Source organism: Ursus maritimus, unplaced genomic scaffold (genome assembly GCF_017311325.1).
Source record: "Ursus maritimus isolate PB19 unplaced genomic scaffold, ASM1731132v1 scaffold_33, whole genome shotgun sequence".
NCBI lineage: Eukaryota > Metazoa > Chordata > Mammalia > Carnivora > Ursidae > Ursus > Ursus maritimus.
This window is the reverse complement of record NW_024425897.1, coordinates 6,139,719-6,160,868: the sequence shown is the minus strand read 5'-3', so window position 1 is coordinate 6,160,868 and position 21,150 is coordinate 6,139,719. Positions and strand designations below refer to the sequence as shown.

At 53.8% G+C, this 21,150-nt stretch overlaps 1 protein-coding gene across 1 annotated transcript in view; it reads right to left on the bottom strand.

The window, feature by feature from the left end:
- The window catches only part of KIAA1671 (KIAA1671 ortholog), a 128,787-nt gene that overhangs the window by 7,006 nt on the left and 100,631 nt on the right, over positions 1-21,150 (bottom strand). The window contains 3 exon segments of the mRNA XM_040619650.1: positions 2,358-2,613; positions 5,772-5,782; positions 5,785-5,862. Of these exon segments, the coding sequence (XP_040475584.1) occupies positions 2,358-2,613; positions 5,772-5,782; positions 5,785-5,862 (345 nt within the window).

The window sequence follows — 21,150 nt, the reverse complement described above, 5'->3', positions numbered from 1 at the left end:
AAGGAGAAAAGCAAGGGAACCATTAATTGGGGGCGCCACCTGACACACGAGATGCTGTCCGAGTGGTTCGTGGGCCAATGTGTTCACATGTTTAGAGGTACCTAAACACTTGTAAGCCTCAATTTCTCAGCGAAACACGCCACAAAGGCTGGTTACAATAATCACGTGGGCCTTGAAGGCCCTGGCACAGTGCCAGCCATGTGATTGAAGATGCCTTTCCCCTCCTGGGACATCACAGGAGTGTGGAAGCCAGAGCAGTGCTCAGTATACAGCAGGTGCCCAATCCATGTTTGTTTTCTTGCTGAATGAATAAATGATTATATCACCTAACTAAATCCTCGCGGGATCCTCATTCACACCGGGCCGGGAGCTGAGGCATTCTCAGTGCAGTCCCCCCTCCACCCACGATAATTCGGGGGGCGGGTGGGGGGGGTGCAGAGCAATTCACTTGCACCAAGCCTTTGTCTACAAGCATCACATTTGAGCGGAGGCAGGTGGAGGGTCTGTGACGCTTTCCAAGGTGATCACCTTTCACAATGGGAGGTGCCAGGGATGCAGACCAGCCAGGGGGGCCCCGCAAGGAGGGGGGTCAGCCCCCTGGCCCAGCGATCGCCCTGGGGGATGGTGGTGAAGAACTCAGAGCTCTGTGTTCAAATCCCACTCGGTTCAAATCCTAGCTGCGTGACCTCGAGCAGCTGACCTCACCTCCCCGAGGTGCCCCTCTTTGTAGAAAAGGGGATCACAGGAGTATCTGCCACCCACGGTGGTGGAGAGAACTCAGTGAGCCCGGGCAGGGCAAATGCTGGCTTCAGGCAGCGTCTGACCAAGGCTGACACAGGCAGGAGCTATTCCCGGCCAGCTCCCGTGCTCGCCGGAAATGTGGGGTTCTCCCTCTCAGGTCTACTTTGGAGAAATTCCATCAGCCAAGGCCTTTTCAAGGAGCAATGATGGGCTAATTTCAGTGAATCATTTCCCATGGGCGGTAAGTGGCAGATGCCACGCTGGGGGTGGGAGGAGGGGGCTGATTTTTGCACAGCTGCTTTGCAAAGTGGTCACAATGGTGGCCAGTGGCAGGCGGGGGGTGCTGATGGGGCTGTTGGGGGGGCGGGGAAAGACAGAAGTCCCAAACTGGGGGATCACTTCTCGGACCCCGTTTTTCAGACTCCGAGAAAGGGGGAGGGAACTGCCGCAGGAAGAGCTGGCTTGAGGGGCAGCTGGGTCTGTTTCCCCGGGGTTACCCCTGCGGCCACACGCTGGGGCAGGGCCTGGGTGCCATGGTGCCTCAACTTCTGCTTCAGCCTCCGAACGGCCCCCACAGGAGCCCCCAGGCCAGGTGGGCAGTGCCCATAGACCTCAGTAGCTGCTAAATAAGCAGCCAGACCTGTGCTGGGGTCACTTGCATCTGAGTCACCCAATGGCCACGCTGGTGCTCTCACCTGCAGAATGGGGCAGGAATTTTTGCCTCCTGGGGCTCCTGGCCTGTGAGCAGTCCAGGGGCCAACCCTCGGGGACTGGGGGCTGTTGACACCGCTGTCGGTATTTACAACGGACCCTGGGAAAGAACGGCTTAGTGTTTTAGAAGGTAAGTCCAGCAGATTGTGCCATGGCCCGGTGACATCATGTAAGCACGGAAGCTACAGCCACACTTGGCACGAAGCTTGAGCTTGGTACATGTTTGCTGAATGAATACCTGAACACATCACCTAACCGAACCCTTACAACCCACGCCATGTCCGTGTATATATAGTGGGGTGGCCTAATGGAGACCAAACTTGGGTCTTTCCCCCTCTCTGCCCTTATCCAGAGGTGCCAGCAAGTGACCCTGACCCTCAGAAAGGGGAATCCCCTTTGAGGATCCAGAGGAAGCCCCTTCTCCCAAAGCAGTGGTGTTCCTTCTCTGGGGGGAATCTGGGTAGCCATCCCTAAGAGTGTGGGCCCGAGGCTTTACTGCCAGGAGAGTGGGTTGCTTTTTGATTTTGCACCATTTAGATGATGCATCCACAGGAGGGTGGGCAGGGGGCGGTGAGGGGGATAGCCCTACTGTCAGGGAAGGAGAATAATGGGACTTCAAGGACTGAAAAGGAAACTGTGCCTGACCCCTGCAGGTGGGGCTCCTGTGGGAGGAAAGAGGACAGGTACTGGTCTGGAAGGGTCTAGAGCAGGATGTCATTGGGCCTGAGTGGCTGGTATCCTGGAGGCTGGCTCCCCAACTCAAAGACTGTTTCCTCTGCACCCACCACAGGGGTCCCTGGCCCACAGGTTCTACCCCTGAGAGGGGCAAGTCACTGGCAGATGCCAGAGAAACCCTTTAAGAAGACAGGACTCTTTCCGACACATGCTCCAAGTTACTGGCTTACATCAATGAAGGAGAAGTCGTCCACCCTCTTCGCGGGGCAGGGGTCTGGCAGGGGCAGCCCCTCCATTCCATCAGTGGATTCCAAATCGGTGCTGGACTGGTCCACGCTGGTGCTCCTCTGGTCCCTGGAGCAGCTGTGCTGGTCCCCGACCGAGGTGGCCTCCGTTTGGGAGGACAGTGAGGACAAGCGGCTGCTGGGGAGCTGCTTCCGGGCCGACAGGGCACTGCTGTCTGGGGACGGGGACTCGGGGGCCAGACTACGAGAAAGGAAGGAAGGGAGACATTATTTGTGCAGGCGGTTGCACAAAACTGAATTTCAAGTAGAGGAGGTGGCAGAAAGCGGGTTCAGGCTGTACTTTCTAAGACACAGAACATTCCCATAGGATAACCTTTCTGGGCACAGCCTGGTGCTGTCCGTGGTGTGTCCAGAACACCTGGACAGTGGTGGAATGGGAGGGGTCGGTCTGGTCCCATTCAAGATGCTCCAACCCTGCACTGGGCAGGAGTATGGGAGCCACTGGTCACATGTGGTGACTGGGCCCTTGCCAGGTGGCGAGTGCGAGCCCAGAGTATAGAGTTCACACTGGATTCCCAACACTTTGGGGGAAAAAAAAAGAAAGAGAGTGAATATAAAATGCTGATGCATGTTGAAATAATATTTCAGATCTGGATTCCATAAAATATTGTTATGTAAATTAAATTGTTAAGATCAATTCCACCTGTTTCTTTTTTACTCTTTTGAGGGGGCTACTGGAACATCTTAAATGACCCACACCTCGCATTTGCAGCTTGAGTTGTATTTCTGTTGGACGGCACTGATGTCGAACAAAAAACACCAGCAGTCACTTGTGGCAGAGCAGGAGGCAGGGGAATCTTCTGCATGATTCCATTCATTTGTGCATGCATTCAGTCAAGATTTATTGAGCACTTACTATGTGCCAGGCATTGCTACACAGGGAGACACTGAATCCTCTCCCCAATCCTGTGAGGTACACCCTACAACCCTATTACGGCCACCACCATGCTATCAGGTGGGATAAGACCCAGGAAGTTAAATATTGACCTCGAGAGGAAACCAAGGCACAGAGATGTGAAGTGGCCTGCCCAAAGGGGCAGAACTCACTCTGGAATCCACGCCCTTGACTCTCTCCTACCTCTGGAATTTCTTCCCACGGTAATGTATTTAAGTAGGGCTTGGATAACTGGAACCACATAAGACAGAAATGTATAAATAAATTAAGTCATTAAATTAAAAAGCACCCCCCTTCCCATCAAAAAGACACCAAAGTCAAGAGCATGGGAGAGCCCACCCTGAGGAAGGGCAGCTGGGCACTAGACACCATTTCCCTGAGAGGAGGGTCTGCCCTGGAAGCCACCCGGGCTGCACCCCTGCACAGAGCCCGTACTTGGTGCTTCATGGCAGGAGCACATCCATGTTCTGTCTGCCCTGGGATGATTTTATTACTCGGAACAGGCAGGATGTGGGGGTGTGGGGTGGGACGGAAGCAAGTCCCCCACAAACCATGAGGGAAATACCACCAAGGAGGCAGCAGATGGCGCTGCTGCCCAGGGCTGGGGACGCAGCAGCTCCCTGACTGGCTGGGGAGGGGGCGCTGCATTACCTCTGGGGAACAGAAGGGGGCGCCCACCCACAGGAGAGGCCCCAGGTCCCAGAGGCCAGCTGGGGGGAATGGAGGCCCAGGAGGGGTGCAAAACCGAGACGCCGGCTTCCGGACTCAGAGTCCAGAGGGCTCTTGCAGGAAATCAAAGTGAAGTCTAGTGACATTTACGCTCAACAGCCCACATGTCACGGGTTCGGCGAGAAAGCGCTTTCATGGGGACTACACGAAACCTTTGCTTCCCTTTGTCTTCTTCGTACCCATTTTCAATTCCGTCCACCTCCACCTGACTTTCACATTGTCGGCTGTGGGACATAACCCAGCAGGGGCTTGTGACCACTCCCGGCTGGGAGGGCAGGAGAAACAGGTGGGAGACCAGGAAGGGGCCGAGTCTACCTGATCCCTGGGCATACCACCCACAGGCAAGGAAACCGAGTCACACAGAGACACAGCTGGCAAGGGGCCATACCAGAGGCGACCCAGGTCTCTCTGACTTCAAAAGACCACGGGACCCTGACCATGGTCGCAGGACCACGAGATCCTGGGGCCCTGGGCTAAGGAAGACGTGAGCTGAGAACACAGGGCAGTGTCCACCCCACGTGTCCACGAAGCCACGACTGTGCTCGATCCTGCCCCAGGGGGAGAAGAAAAATTGTATTTTAAAACAATGAACAGGGGCAATGAACAGGTGCTCCATCTATGGGCCAGGAAATATGCTAATTGCCCACAGGCTCCCCTCCCAACAACCCCCTGTGGTGGGGTGCGTCGGCCTTTGCCTCTGCAAGACGGGGCACCAGGATTAGACGTTATTAACACGTGTACGTGCTTACAACAGTGCGTGGCACGTACGCCCAATAAACCCCGGCTGTTTTTACAGGCATCATTCCCTTTCTACGGAGGAGGAGCGTCAAATCTGGAAAGCATATCGGGGCGCCTGGGTGGCTCAGTCCTTAAGCGTCTGCCTTTGGCTCAGGGCGTGATCCCGGCGTTCTGGGATCGAGCCCCACGTCAGGCTCCTCCGCTAGGAGCCTGCTTCTTCCTCTCCCACTCTCCCTGCTTGTGTTCCCTCTCTCGCTGGCTGTCTCTCTCTCCGTTGAATAAATAAATAAAATCTTTAAAAAAAAAATCTGGAAAGCATACAACTCATTTATCCAGAGTCCCATCAGCAGCTCGGGTGGGGCTGGAATTCCGAGCTGCCTGCCTCTGTATCCAGGCTGTACTCGGTCAACCTGAAGGCTTCTGCCGTCTGAGGACCCTATAAGCCGTCCACCGAGGCGACAGTAAATCCAAGACACGGCTTATAGAGCAACATGTGGAACATGCTTCTCTATCTGTAAACACCTACATGCTGAAAAAAACGTCCAGACAGACACCTAACAGAAAGCGTTAATGCCTTCCTTCATGACCTGTGTGCTGGCATGACAGGTGCTTGTCATTTTCTTTGTAATTCCTTTTACTGTAGCGAAATACACATAACAGAAACTGACGCTGAGCACGTCGACGGTGTGGTGCAGGCATCACCACGGTGTATTTCTAGAACACCTTCCCAAAAGGAAGCCTGCTCACCCCCCGCCTACCCACCCCCAGCCCCCGGCAACTCACCTACTTTCCGTCTCTATGAATTTACCTATCCTGGACATTTCGTATATCCTTTTAAAATCATTTTTTTGCACTTTCTAACTTTCTTTGTTTCCGGTAAGAATGCATTACGCTTCTACTTACAGACAACACAGGCTCGAGTAATATAGAAATGAGGGGGCACGTGGGCCACGCTGCCCGCCATCCAAACGCCCTACCTCTCCCCGCTCTGCTGTCGGCTTCCTGCACGAGGGTGTCGGTGTCCTTGGCCTCGGGGGGCCGCCTGGAGAAACACTGCTTCAGCTGGTCCTGCAGAGACGAGCCAGACGGGAGAGATTTCTATCAAGGGAAAACGCTTAGAACCTGGTCCCCGGCTGACACAGATCACACAGCATTCCCCCACCTCCCCGCCCGCTCAAACCACACCCAGTTCTCCACTGTGCTCAGAGGCGGGTCCAGATGGCTGGGGTGGGCATTAGGGTGACCGACTGTCCCAATGTGCCCAAGACATCACAGGAGGCAAGACCGTCAGTGCTAAAGGCAAGCAAACTGGCATGCAGGTGTCACGCTCCCCGGCACGAGGGGTCCTGCTGGACACCATGCTGCCCATCCTTAGTGCCCCTCTCTCCGCCTGGCACTGCAGGCAGGACAATCTTCTCTCCATCTTTGGTCTCCCAGGACTTGTCCACCTGGCTAGGGCACTCCCTCAGCTGTCCCCCGCCCCCGAGTTCCCACCACCACCATGCTTCCAACACAGCATCCGCGGAACATTTCACTGGGCCCAGCATCGACCAAGCTGTTTGCACACCACCTCACTGAACTGAAGTTCCACGGCCATCCTTATTACAATCCCATTTTGCAGATGAGAACACTGTGGCTCAGACAGGTGAAGTGACATGCCCCAAATCAAATAGCCAATGCATGGTGAGGTGGAACTCAAACCCGGGCAGGAGGTGTGGGTCCACGTCCAGACTGGTAACCACTGCACCCCAGGCAGCCGGGATCCCTCAGTTATCACTACCTGCTTAGTTGCTGCCTCTGCCCTTGGCCGGGGCACTTGGAAGGAGTGCTGGCACATGGTGGGCAGCCACAGAGCTCCATCAAATGACTGAACTGCTGGCTTCCCTACTTTGTTCACTTCGGCAAATTAAAAGCCCATTCCCTGCTCAACAACCTTCAGTAGCTCCCTATTGTCCTCCGGCGGAAATCCAACACCCCTTGTCATTGAGCCCCAAATTTCCTCTCCACTGCCATCTCCCACATCACCCCAAACAAACCGTTCCTCCCACCCTCCCTGACCTCCTCACTGAGTCCTGCGCAAGCCTCACACATCCCAGCCTCTGCCCCTCCCTCTTCCTACCCATCCTCTTGGTCAAAGCCATTACAACCCATACTGATCTCTCCCCCTGCTGAGCTCTTCCTGCCTACCCTGGACTCACTGTTGTACCAAGTAAAGTTCGACGGAGAGGTTAATTACGCCATAGAAATTTACTGAGCACCTACTATGTGCCAGGCATCGGGGAACCGGGTGTGTGTGGGGGTGGGTCACGGCATAGACGCAGCCCCTGAGATTCTGTAAATTAGCTGATGCACCTTTCAAGGTCGCGATGTTCTATCATCTTTGTCCACACTCTACGCCTTTTCGCAGCTTCTACAAAACCGTCCTTGGCAGAACAAGCCTCTGTGGTCCAGGGGAATGAACCCCTTGGGGATACTTGTGTTCCCCGTGATGCTCAACGGGGTGCTGTGGGAGGGGTGTATGTAGGGGCAGGAATTCAGAATAAACCCTTCAGCCGCCTCTGATCAACGGCCACGCTCGAGGGCCCTAATCACGGCTCATGTCCGAACAACCCCAACGCCACTCACTGCCCTCAGAATGCTTTCTCTAGTTACCAAAATAATACATGTGCGTTGTAAAACATTTAGAAATCATAGAAATGCACAACGAATGACACTTTAAAAAAACCTGTCACCCACGGACGATACTCTGGCATAGTCCGGCCCAGAATTTCCCCTGGGTCACTTCATCCGTATCCTCATCTTTATATGGCAGAAGAAGATCCCACTGGATGGACTCAGCACCGCTGATGGAACCAGTCCCCAAGTGCTGGACATGCAGCTTGCTATAAATATTCTTTGCTGTTATAAACAACAACATGACAAACATCCTTGAGGCCAAAGTGACACATCTCTGTGATTATTCCCCAAGAGAGATCCCTAAGTACAGAATCACCAGGTCAAGGGGTGGCATATTTTTAAGGCGTTGGCTCCTGTTGAGTGAGCGGCCTTGGGACAGGCTGCCCAATCGCCAAGCCCATGGGCAGTGTGGGGGGTGGCCGTATGGACGCTTTAGGGATGAAGTCAGTCCCCACTCGGGGAAACGTGGGAGGTTTTTGCCTTGAAAGATCACCTGACATTCTCAGATGCCCCGCACCCTGCACGAATTCTCCCTGGGACCTAGGAATGGAAGTGGTCACCTGCGCATGCTTCCAACTGCTCACTGGTTTTCAAAGATGTCACAGAATCAGGAATTCCCTGACTTATTCCCCTACATGGGTCAGAAGCCAGAGGTTGGGCCCTTAGGGGGGTCCTTCTGGTGGGCTTGACACTGCTGTCCCGCGCACATGCAGGGGGCTTGTGTGTGTGTGTGTGTGTGTGTGTGTGTGTGTCCCCCACCATGCTAAGCTCAGCAGGAGGCACGGGGGGTGACAGCTCAGGGTCACAGCTCAGGGGGGAGGGGAGAGCTTGCCATCTCTGCTCTGCTCCTGCAGTGTGAGCCTGGCCAAGTGACTCCACCCCTGCAAGCCTCAGTCTCCCATTAGAAAAGCAAGGGTTGTTGTGTGGCTTCAAAGAGATAATCTCTGGAGATCATGAAGCTTAGGGGCCAGGAGCTGGGTGATCAGAACCATTTTCATAGTCCTTCCCCCGGGGACCACCGGGGATCTTTCAGTGCTCAGGGATGGAGGAAGGGAGGTCCAGGTGGGGCTTTTGGAAATCAGAATGGCAAGGTGGGTAGGGTGCTGAGGGTGCAGTCAGGGCGGGAGGCAGGGGAACTGCTTCCTGGCCTCCTTCAAAGGGCCTGGAGGAAAGCAAGGAGGGGGGGCCGGGCCGGGTATTAATGGTGTTCAGCAATGACAGGTGGGTTTCCACCCACCCCTGTCTGTGGGCCCTGATGCAGGGGTTCAAGATTCATGCACAGGGGTGTGGGACCCCTGCCATGCCTTCTCCCTCCACCGCCTAATGCCACATTTGAGAGATTCCCAAGGGCAGCACCCCTGACTCCTCTCTCCCTCACTGTCCCAGTCCTTCAAAGTCTCCTTCCAGAACATTCTGTCCAGCCTCAGCCAGCTCTGGGGTCTCTCTGGCTCCTTCACCTCTGGCTCCTCGCATGATACTTCCCCAAACCAAAATCTGGGCCCGCAGGGTCCCTGCCAAAGCTTTTTAATAGCCCACATCCCTCAGGGTGAAGTCCAAGCACCTTAAAAATGGCTCGTGGGACGTTCATCATTGGGGCTCTTTCCCCCACCATCCCCGGCCCCTTCCAGGCCCTCCCACTGGCTGTGCCACCCTCACGTGCCCCAGGCCACTCACTCTCTCTCACCTCCAGACCTGCTGGCACAGCCGCCACCTCCCAGCTGTCCTTCAAATTTCGACTTTGATGGCTCTTCTTCCAGGAAGCCCTCCCTGCACCGTCCTCTAGATCTCAAGGCTCTCTATCTGTGCTATTCAAGAAGGTAGCCGCGAGCCACAGGTGGCTATTTAAATTTAAATTTGTTCAAATTTAAAAATACAAAGGACTCAGTCCCTCACTGGCACTAGCCACTTCAAGGGCTCCACAGCCACATGTGGCTACCGCAGTGAATAGCAGATACAGAGCATTTCCATCACTGCGGAAAGTTCTGGTGGACGGCACTGCTGTAGAACTTCCCACACTGTAATAATTATAATTGACCTGTTTCTTTTCAATCTCCCTTGGATGAGTCCTGTTTCTGGAGCCAGAATGTCTGGATTCATTACATAGTAGCTGTGTGACCTTGGGCAAGTTACTTAACCTCTCTGTGCCTCCGTGTCTGGACAAAGCAGATGTTAAGTATCTGGTTGAATGCCATACTCTTTAACACAGACCCCCTAAGAGTGGAGTAATTCAGGGGTGAGGATGATCAAGGAATTCATCTTGTAAATGAGGCTTAAGAAAGCAAGTCGTTTATCAGCACTTTCTCCGGTGCGTATCCCGGTAACCTTGTGTGCGCTCCAAATTATTCATGTGTCCTCCCTCTGGCAGACCCTGGCAGCACTTCAAATCAAGCTTTGCTCCCAGGGTTACGAGGCCTTGAGATCAACCACCAGAAAGCCCCAAAACTCTTCTAAAAACTTTCTAAAAGTCAGATTCGTAATTAGCTCAAAGGCAGGATATTGTTTTGATTCAGTTTTCCCTCAGAGGCTACTACAAAAAACCCTTTGTCCACAGGCAAGCAGATACCGGACCGGGTCGTCTGAACACACACCTGACAAACTCACGATGAAGAGGCACCCATCTAAGGCACACAGGTGTCCTGGGGAGCCCCCGCCCCCCAATCTGGAACATGAGCGGGGCTCTCGTGATGTGCAACCCTGATGGATATCGACCCAACGCCCACCCACATTTCAGCTGTCATTTGTCACGCAAGGATAATCAAATCATGTCCTTTAAAGCAAGAAGGACTCTCCGGTTGATTTGGTTGGCCGTTTTCAGATGAGAAACTGAGGCATAGAGACAGGAATTGCTGTCTGGCTCTTAGTTCTCCCGGTAAGGAAGAGGCAGCACTGAGATGCCACGTTCCTGTCCCGGAGCTCCTCCTAGCCTGCCCCCACCATCCACCTGCCCCCACCTTTCCCGGGATGCTTTGAGAGGCTCTGAGGAGGAAGTGTCTATTACAATGGGGAAATGTACATGAGAACGCTCTCAAAAGCTTCAAGCACTGGGCAGGTTTAAAAACCACTTGCTCGGATCAGTAGCTCACCAAACACCCACCAAACACCTGGTGGGTGACAGACCCTGGGCCATTGTCCTACAAGCAGAGATGACAGCGTCAGCCCAGAGCCGTAATGGGTAACTTCGTAACAGCCGTGCCGGGGAGACCAGGCTAACATGCACCTTTAGGGGCTGTGTTTAAACGCGCCATAACACGCACCCTGAAATTTAAAATGTGCATAACCGGGGGCGCCTGGGTGGCACAGCGGCTAAGCGCCTGCCTTCGGCTCAGGGCGTGATCCCGGCATTATGGGATCGAGCCCCACATCAGGCTCCTCCGCTGTGAGCCTGCTTCTTCCTCTCCCACTCCCCCTGCTTGTGTTCCCTCTCTCGCTGGCTGTCTCTATCTCTGTCGAAGAAATAAATAAAATCTTTAAAAAAAATAAAAAAATAAAAAAAATAAATAAATAAAATGTGCATAACCCTCGACTCAGCAATTCTGGTTCCAGAAATTTATCTCAAGAAAATCATTAGACACGCTTGCCAAGATCTATGAACACGGATGCTCCCTGCAGGGGAGCAAATATTGCGAAATACTGTTAATATACCATTGCAAAATACTGGAGACATCACCGCAAAATCTTGGAAATGACCTTAATGTCCAATAAGATGGGGACTGGTGAAATGCAATACGGTATATTCATAGGATGCAATAAACACAGCCGAGGAAAATGACGCTCAGAAGAGTATTTACTGGGGCGCCTGGGTGGCTCAGTCGGTGAGCGTCTGCCTTGGGCTCAGGGCGTGATCCCAGCGTTCTGGGATCGAGCCCCACATCGGGCTCCTCTGCTGGGAGCCTGCTTCTTCCTCTCCCACTCCCCCTGCTTGTCTCTCTCTCACTGGCTGTCTCTGTGTCAAATAAATAAATAAAATCTTAAAAAAAAAAAAAAGAGTATTTACTGTTAGAAAAAGATATCCGTCTTACACTAGCAAACGTGAAAAAAAAAGGTAACGTGACAGCACGTGTGTCTGTGTGTTATGATACCAGATTTGTAAAAACAAACGCAGAAATGTATAATGAGCATAAGCGAAGGAAAACCTCTGGAGGGTCCCCCAGCAAACCGTTACGGGGGCACCGTCCTTGGGGAGTAACAGGCTGTTACCGATGATGGCTTCGTGCAGCACCTGAACTTGCAGTTTTATATCCCACTATAATCAGTACAATAAAATCAAATAAAAGTTATTAAATCACACCTCTAATACAATCATATCGTATGCACCATGAATGGAGAACAAATCAGAAATCTTCACTTGTTAGTCTGTATCAGAACCCAGCAAACTTTGTCTCTACAGGGTCAGATAGTAAATATTTAGGGCTCTGCCGGCCTGTTCAGTCTCTGTGCTGACAACTCAATTCAGCCAGTTATAGACAATATGGGAGCGTGTGTGGCTGTGTTCCAATAAAACTATATTGACAAAACAGGTGGCTGGCTGGCTGTGGCCCGCCACCAGCTTGCTGATCCCTGACCTCTACCCTTTGGACTGTCAGCTGCATGAAAACGGGGACCATTCCAACCAGTGCTGCACCCCAGCACTTAGACCAGTGCCTGGCCTATGGTAGTTGTTGAACAAATATTTGCTGGAGGAAGGTGTTTCCAAAAATAACTTTTTTTTTGCAGTGAGTAGGTGTGAGCTTCTTAACCAGAAAAGGCAATGTAGTTAGGGAGGGGGCGGGGGAAAGAGAAATTACAGCTCCTGTATGTATTTGGGGTGTCTGACACATCCGCCTGGGAAGGAACCCTGAGTCAGGACAGTGCTCCGTGGCTGACGGAGCAGTTTTGAGCAATTCAAGATGTGCATCCCCTCCCCCTTCAGCAACTCGACACTCTCAGCTGTGACACTCTCAGCTGTGCGGGAGGCTGGCTGGGTGACACCTGCTGGGTCTCTGCCCCTGAGGGCCTGCAGCACTTCCTCTCTCAGCTCAGTCTTACACAACAGCTGAGAAGTAACAGTAACAACAACACTCCTGAGTTCTGGCGAGGTGCCCTTCATTTTGCCATCGAATGGCCCCAAGCAACCCTATTCGGTAGGAATGTCATGGACCCATTTTACAGGGAAGGAGACTGAGGCCCAGAGAGGCTAGCTGACATGCCCAAGGCCATGCAGTTACAAGGTGTGGTGGAGCTGGGATTTGAACCTGGCTTGGTGTGGCGCCCAAAGCCCGTGCTGCATCTCCCGGCTCTGGCTTGACATGGAGAGCTTGTCAGGTCCTCTATGATCATTTTACAGATGAGACAACCAAGGGCTGGAGACACGGAGGAATGTCTGGCCGGGCCTGGCATCCAGGTGTCACAACTCCCTGTCCTGTGCCTGCTACCACAGTCCATCTCTAGTGAAGCCCATCGTGGGGTCTCAGGCCCAGGAAGGGGAGAAGGAGGGGGCGGCTGGTCAAGGATGGGCTGGGTCCCTCAGTTTGTCAGATCTGCTCTGTATGCCCCAGTCCAAGCTCTTTCCTTAAGAGCACGGTCCATCTAACCGCAGCCTGCTCTGAACCCCAAGGTCCAGCGCCCGCTCTCTTTGCCGTGTCTGCTCCCCCTCACTGCCCCTCCCCTGCAGCCACAATGATGTCCCTTCACACCTCAGCCCTATATCCACGCTCTTCCCTCTGCCCAAGATACCCCTCTGCCTGGCCAAGTGCCGCCCCACAAGCGTTGGCTCCTGGGGCGGCTTCCCTAGCCCAAGTCCCGAGTCCCAGTTGGAGTTCTCTCCCTCTAAGGCTTGACCCTGGCTGGTGGTTCCTGTCACTTGTATGATTCGTGGGACACCTGTCTGCAAAAATCTCCCTGACCGGGTGAGTTGCATTTTCTCGCCGTTGGAGTTATTTGCAGTGTTATTTGCAGTTCTTGGCACTTAGTAAGTGCTCAATAAAGCAAAATGAAGGCAGGAAGGGAGGACCGAGGGAAGGAGGGAAGGAGAGGAGAGAGAAAGACAAGGAGAGGGAAGGCAGACAGGCCAGAAGGAACTGGACAGAGAGCGGGGCCAGGCAGAGTCCTCAGAATGCGCCCAGTGCTGCCAGCAAAACCTCACAGTGTCCCCTCCCTGTGGACGATACCAGCTGCTGACCCCTCTCAATGGGCTCCAAGAACAACAGCGCAGCTAGGGCCAGGTGTGGCCATGCCGTGGTGGCCTGGATAGGGGCATGGCTCAGGGTGTGGGCCGGTCACCTGGCCACAGTCTACTCGGGACACGCCACGGGCATCATTCAGTGGGGCAGGAAGGTCTTGAGCTCAACTCTGAGGTTGGTAGCAAGCTTGGGGTGGAGGAGGGAGGGTGGAGAGAGCGAAGGACAGACAGAGAGACAGAGAGGCAAATGGAAGCAGAGAGAGCAGCAGCAAGAACACAGACAGACAGACACACGGGCAAGAGTGACCGAGAAGTGGAAGAAGATGTGTGCCTGGGCCCAGAGGTCCCACCTGGACTGTGGCTCTAGGCTCCGCCCACAGAGACACACCTCTTGCTGGGCTCCTTCCCCTGACCCCGGGTCATGGCACAGGTCCTCGCCTCGTCTGTGGCTCGCCTCTCTTGTAAGTCCCTCCCCTCTCTGAGCCTCAGCTTCCTCCCTTGGGGAGTTGGTGGCCAGGGACAGAAGGTCTCAGTGGCCCTTTGCAGCCTGACGGCTGACCTCTGCTGCTGGCTGACGCCCGGCGTTCACCAAGCCTGCCCGTGTCAACTGCCCGCTGCCTCCCAGTGGAGAGGGTTTGCTTATTCCCTGTGAAACGAGTGCGTCACACCTCCGACAGTTTGCCCACCTAACTGATGAGGAGACGATGCTCTTCACGCTTTGGGGCCTAAATCACACCAATTGTTTGACACTTTATGGATAAGCGAACAGTCCCTGGTGGTTAGCAACCGAAACCACACACTTTTAGGGTGCAGATGTGAAATGAACCTACCCCACTGAGGCTCTGTCGAGCTGGGAGGCGGGACAGGTTCTAAGATTGGGCAGAAAGGGGCAAATCCAGCCCTGCCTTTTGCTAGCTAGACCGAACATCTCCAAACCTCGACTTTCCCATCCGTACGATGGGGAGGGGGGAGGATGCTTGGGGGGTCGGGAGGATTCTGTGCAATGTCTGGCGAGAGCTTGCACATGCCCAGCGTGTGGGAAGTGCCGAACGGCTGCCGGTTGGCCTGATGATGATGATGGTGATGTCCACTGGTTTGATTCCCCCAAAAGACACATCATTTAACAAACACTCCAGTCAGGTGCAATCAGGCCCTTGTGAGGCCAAACAACCCCTCCCCCCAGCTGATTGCTGAAGCTGCCTAAACCAGACCCCAGAGTTTTTCCCTTGACCTGGCCATGAGTCAGCCGCTCCTCTCTACCACAAAATGCCAGGAGCTGGACCCCAGCTCTGCCCAGCAGACCTGGGGCCCTACAGGGCTGAGCCACCCACCGGGGTGTGCAGCCTGCAAGATGACGGGTCTGGCGGAGACATGCTGTCTGCATGGGACAAGTGTGTCACCTGAAGTGACAGGAACACACGTTTGCAGCTGGTGCTCGGGAGACGTGTTTGGTTTCGGCTGGGAATGTCCGCAGGACTCCAGAGCAAGGGCTTCCTGACTCTCCCGTCGGCTTCCGAGGCTATACATAGAAATGACAGCTGGGCTGGGGGGGGGGGGGGGGCAGGCTCTCATCAGCCTCAGAGGCACGGTTCCTGCAGACCCAAGAAGCCCAGGGCACCCTGGGGGCCTGCTCTGGATGTCAGAGGTGGGCAAGAGAGAAAGAAGAACGTAATAACCATGAACACTTAAGGAGTACCAAATACGTGCCCGGTACCAAGTCAATTTCTTACATGGATCATCCAGTTTAATGCCCAAAATAGACAGTACCAATGCCCCATTTCCCAGATGAAAGGTAACACTACCAACAGACACTTCTATGAGCCTTACTGCCTGCCCAGCTGCCACTCTTTGTCCTTCCCACAACCGTTAAGAGGCAGGTACCATCAGTACCCCACTTTCCAGACGAGAAGACGGAGCACAGAGAAAGAAGCAACTTGCCCAGGGTCCCATGAGTGAGTGGAGAAGCCCAATTTGAACCCAGGTGGTCAGACACCAAGTCTATGACCTGTTCTCCTGTTGCAATGCCTGTCGGGAGACTTCCTGATATAGTCTGTCAGCCACTGGCCAGTGCCAGCTCCGGGTCAGCTCAGAATGTGTCCTTCAAACACAGCTCAGGCATCACCTCCTCCAGGAAGCCTCTCCTGACTGCCTCTATCTGCAGCTGGGCTCCGTCTCTCCTCGGGACCCACAGAGCCCCACTGTGCTCAGCCCATCACAGAACTTAACAGGTTGGCTGTGCTGACTATTTGTTTGACTGTCTCCTCCAAACTGTGAGCTCCCTGAGGGCAGGCACTGGGGGCAGGTCACCCTCAAACCCCAGTGCCCAGCTGAGACAGCCACAGCGGTCAGGAAGCAACTGACAATGGATGGATGGATGGATGAATGAATGAGTGAACTCATAAATCCCCTGTCCCCTTTCTAACGTCTATGACTGATATTACTGTTTACTCAAACTCTTTTGACATATCACAGAACCGTCAATTTTTATACATGCCCTTAAATTTTAATTTTCATTACTTTTAGACACAAACCTTTGTTTTAAAACACCATGTTCAGGGTGCTGACAAATGGTGAAAGTGGATTTTTTTTTTTAAGGTGCAAAATAGGAAAGATTGATCCAGGGAAGGAAGACAATCCTCAAAATAATCAGGAACCTTCCTGCGGGGCAGGGAGAGGAGCACAGAACATTCTAGAAGTACTGAGATTCTCTTTGCAGTGAAACAGACAAATTCCATTTCTCTTTTAAGGCTAAGCTTCTATTAATAAAAAGTGTACAGGTCTAAGGTTAAGATGGGCCCAGGGAAAAGAGAATTTGGGGTTTTTAAAAATGTGTTTAACTCCAATGATAGAACAGCCATAACATGCTACTTAATTGTTAAAAATAACTGTTCAAAGAGATAAGGCAGACATAGACGCACTGATCTGGAACGCCCTCCCTGCCTACACGGGCACAGGAAGAAGGCAGGTAGAGCGAGCTGCCATTTGTGTGTGAGCAAAAAAATATATTCTCATATATGTAAAATCACAAATATATGTGAATATTTGAAAATGCACGGGCTACTGGACAAGGACATAGGAAAACTATAATAACACTTGTCTCTGGAAGGGGACCTGCGGGAGGGGGGAAGGCGGAGAGGAGACCTATATTTTTAATGCTACCTCTTTTTGTATTTTGTCACATCTGTGGTTAGTAATTTTTTAAAAAAATAAATGTTAACCATGTACAACTGTATAAATATATAGTTCTCTTAGGCTTCCTAGTGTTTCCTCTTCATGGACTGGCTTCCAGCCCATCCTGACTTGGCTCCTTTCGGAGGGATTCTTAAAACAGTCTAGGCCAAATTGGACTTCTTTTTTTTTTTTTTTTTTTGAAACATCACACGTCGAAACATCCCTGTCATGTTTATTTCAGGCTGGAGCTTGACTTGTCAGGTGACAGAATTGTAGCCCTGACACGTAAGTGTGAGCCTGATGAACTGGGGGGGGGGGAGGGGAGGCTGGGCACGTCTCTCCACTGCCTTAGGGGCCTGAACCGTCCAGCCTGGCCCCCGGGCAGGACACAGCCACCGTCTCCACCAGGACCTGTGGCGGTGAGCACATTCTGATGTCCCAACATTGCCCTGCCACCCCTGCTGACTCGCCCAAGCGTTACACACACAAACACACAAACGCACGCACACAAACTCATACACGCACGCAGAAATACATGCGTGTGCAAGTATATACACAAATGCATATACACAGATACACACATGTCCACAAGACACACATACATGCAAGCACAGAAACACAAAACATGTACACACAAAGATACCTACGCAGATGCGTACACACAAAAACACACACGGACATACACAAAGACACAAACACACATGTACACAAAATACACAGACAACACACACGCACACACAAAAAACACGTAGCACACTAAAACACACATTCAAGTACATGCACACGCAAATACACAACTACACAAACATACAAATACACACACTCACACACCCAGGGATGTTCACAGTAGCACTGTTTTCGGTAACAGCAAAAACACACTTGCCTTTCCATCAGGGCATCTGATGCGTAACCACAGTCTACCCCTGCAAGGCAACGCCATGCAGCCATTAAAAACAACGAAGTAGAATTTTAAGTCCTGATACGGAAAGATGTCCAAGCCGTTGTAGGTAAGGTTGAAAGGAGCAAGGGGCAGAAAAGTCTGCCTTAAATCAGCCCCTTGGTCATCCTGGGCCCCATGATTAATAAAGATGTCCTACCCCAGGTACTCCCGGGCCTCAGACAGAGCAGGGGGGGTGGGCGCTCCCCTGGGCCCTGGAGTGGTGGGTGACAGAGGGCTTCACAGAGGGCAGGTGACATGACCTTGAAAAGTGGGTCCGATCTGGGCAGATGGGGAGGAACAGAGAAGGGACTGCAGGTGTGGGAACAGCCTGGGGTAAGGTGAGGCAGGAGGAAACCAAATGTCGCCCTCGTTAAGAGCCTATTATGTCACGGCACAGTGCCTGGCACAGGACAGCCCTGTCCACTACATCCGGCCCATGGAGCACGCCACGAAGGCAGAGCACCCTCCTTGCCGAGAAGGGACTGGGGTGCAAAGAAGGGGGGCGCTCACAGCAAGAAGCACGAATGGGGAGCCTCCTTCCCTGGAGTGGGGGCCAGGCAGGGGTAGGGGCCTGGCTGGGAAGGTCGCTGTCTTCAACAGGTATGGCGGCTCCTTTGTTAGACACCCAGCCCTGGCGGAGGAAGAAAACCAGTCTGGCTGGGCTGACATTCCATCGCCCTGGACAGAGCCAAGAGCTCTGTTTCCTTCTGGTGCCCAGTCTAGCCTGTGGCTTTGTTCAAAGACCCTGGCCAGCGCTCAGGGTGCTGGCTGTTCTCACTCAAGGCTAGATCTGCGTCCTCTTCTCCCCCCACCCCCCCCCGCTTCCCAATCCTGCCCTGTGTAAGCCAGAGGCCCTGGAAAACGCCCCAAGTCGGGGCAGAACTGCCCCCTGCAGTCTTCCTGTCTGCTCAGCACAGGACTCACTGGGTCCCCGGGTGGAGAAAGCACTCACACCCTGCGCTGTGAGCTCCAGGATGCGGGGGTCAGGCTCCGTGCCCCCCACTCAAAGCCGGCTTATCGGCTGGAGGCAAAACACAGGTACATCGGCTGAGCTGAGACCTGTTTGGGCAGACACCACACCTTGGTCGAGCCCACAAACAAAACAACAGACCAATCCGGAAGGCGCCGGGGCCTGTGCAGGCTTCTGAACACTACTGGAGAAGCCCTTGGGGTCAGAGCTCACTTGGTGGGGCTCAGGAAGTCCGACCTGGTGACTGTGAGGCCCTCCGAGGCGGCAGAAATGTGTGCGTGATGTCCAGCCTCCGGAGGGCCCATCTCAGTGTGGGGGCCGCACCCAGGCACTTGGGCGTTCTGGTTCATCGTGGGTGAGGGCGCTGGGGTCAGGTGTTGACAACGTGCGTCACTGCATCAGCCCCCAGAGGTCCCCCCACCAATCTGTGAAGTGGGTTCTGGTGTCACAGGTCTACGGGGCCCCCGAGCCCAAACCCAGGGGTTTAACTGCTGCCAGCCGGGTTCTGTTTCCCAGGTTTTGGTGTCATATGAGACCGCACCAGGAATGGCCAAGAGGCCAAGGGCCGGGAGGGGAGCAGGCAGGCAGATTAGGCCTCAGAGAAGGGGGCGGGGGTGGGGGTGGGGAAATAGCCTGGGCACAGCACGGGGAGTACCTCCCCTGGAGAATTTCCACCCTCTAGTCCTGCTGGGCCTGCCTTGCACCCCAACCCGCCTCCTCAGCTCAGCACAGAGAAGGGGTCATCAGGGCTCAGACAGACCTCCTAGGCCGTGCCTCTTATCAGCTGTGAGCCCTCAGTGGATCACTTTCTCAGAGCCTCGATTTCGCCCTCTGTAAAATGGGGGTCATTACCAGGGTTGTTGCTGGGTTAAGAAATCATCTGGGGCCTCTGCTTCCAGGCAGACCCTCTCGGGCCCACGGTGGCTCCCTGCTGGGCCCCGTTCTCTATAAAACCACCACCAACTAGGAGAGACGCAGAGAAAACACCGTGTTGCTGCACAAGCCGTGGGATCTGAAAGAGGGCTCAGAGGTTGCCAGGAGCTTGCCCAGGACAACAAGCACTTATTTAACACCTACTGTATGCCAGCACTCTGATAAGGATGCCCAGGCTGCCTCAGGTATCTGCCCAGGGGAAGGTTACAACTGAGCGGGGATGTGGACGTGTAAGCAGATCATTTTGGCAGGGTGCATGCAGGAAGGGCAATGGACTAAAATGGATATAGCACAGAGGAAGTGCATGGGGGAGGTCAGGAAGGCTTCCTGGAGGTGGTGACTCTCGAGTCAAGTCTTTGCTGAGGAGTAGGAGTTAGCCAGGGGAAGGAGAGAGGCGGTTAAAGCAAAGGCACAAGTGTGTGACGCAACAAGGGAACTCCATGGGGCCCGGTATTTATTCCTTGGGCATCAAGTCAGAAGTGCGGGGACCGAGGCAGGGGCGGGGCCAGGCCAGGCCTTCAGGACCTTGTTAAGGAATTTCTATCATGGGAATGATACAGAAAACTGCTGGAGGGCTTCGAGTCAGGGAGGGACAGTGATTACAGCAGAAACATCATTCTGAGGCGAAGAGAACACCCCAGCTGTTGTGGGCAGGATGGACTGGAGGGAGCAAGAGAGGAAGCCAGGGGGCCGGTGGGGAGGATGCCCACCGCCACCACCCAGGTGAGAGACCCAGGAGTCCTGACCCAGGGCACAGCAAACGGATGGAGAAGCACCAAGCCTTTAAGGAAAATGTAAGGAGCCGAAACTAGCAGGAACTCGCAGGTGAGGGAGGCAATCAGGATGAGCCCTGACTTCCAGATTTAGCGGTTGGAGGGGGACTGCCACCAGCAACTGTGCTGGAGAATGTGCAAAGGGTCCACAGGGTTCGATCTCGGGTAGCAGTGGGGACGAAGGAGCCTGGGGAGGAGGCAAGATCTGGGAAAGAGACAGGAATGAGGCAGGAAGGGGAATTCCAAGAAAGGGGAGGCAACGGGTCAAAGGCAGAGATGGCGACCAGCCTCCCAAGAAATCGATAATGCGGCTTGCCTCCTCCCGATGCCGGTCTATACCTCCAGTGGATTCCTAAAGGCATGGAGAAGCCAAAGCTTGGTTCCTCGGGCCTCTGAGCCTCTGAGGGGCTGGGATGTCAGCCGCAGACCATGCAGGTCACAGTGATTCAGGGAAGAGATGCCAAGTTGGCAGGTGCCTTGGGGCCATACGGACCTGCACTCCAATCCTGGCTCCCGGGCACTTAGAAGCTGTGTGGCCTTGGGTAAGTCCCTCCACTTCTCTGAGCCTACCGTGATAGCAGGGAATCGTTCCCATGTCCAGCGCTGATGCCAACATTTCATGGGCTAATGATCTATGTAAAGGGCTGGGCGCTGTGCCTGGCAAATGGTAGGTACTCAGGAAACGACTGCAATTATGATGATTCTCGTAAGTCAGAATCATCTCGGCTCAGCAACC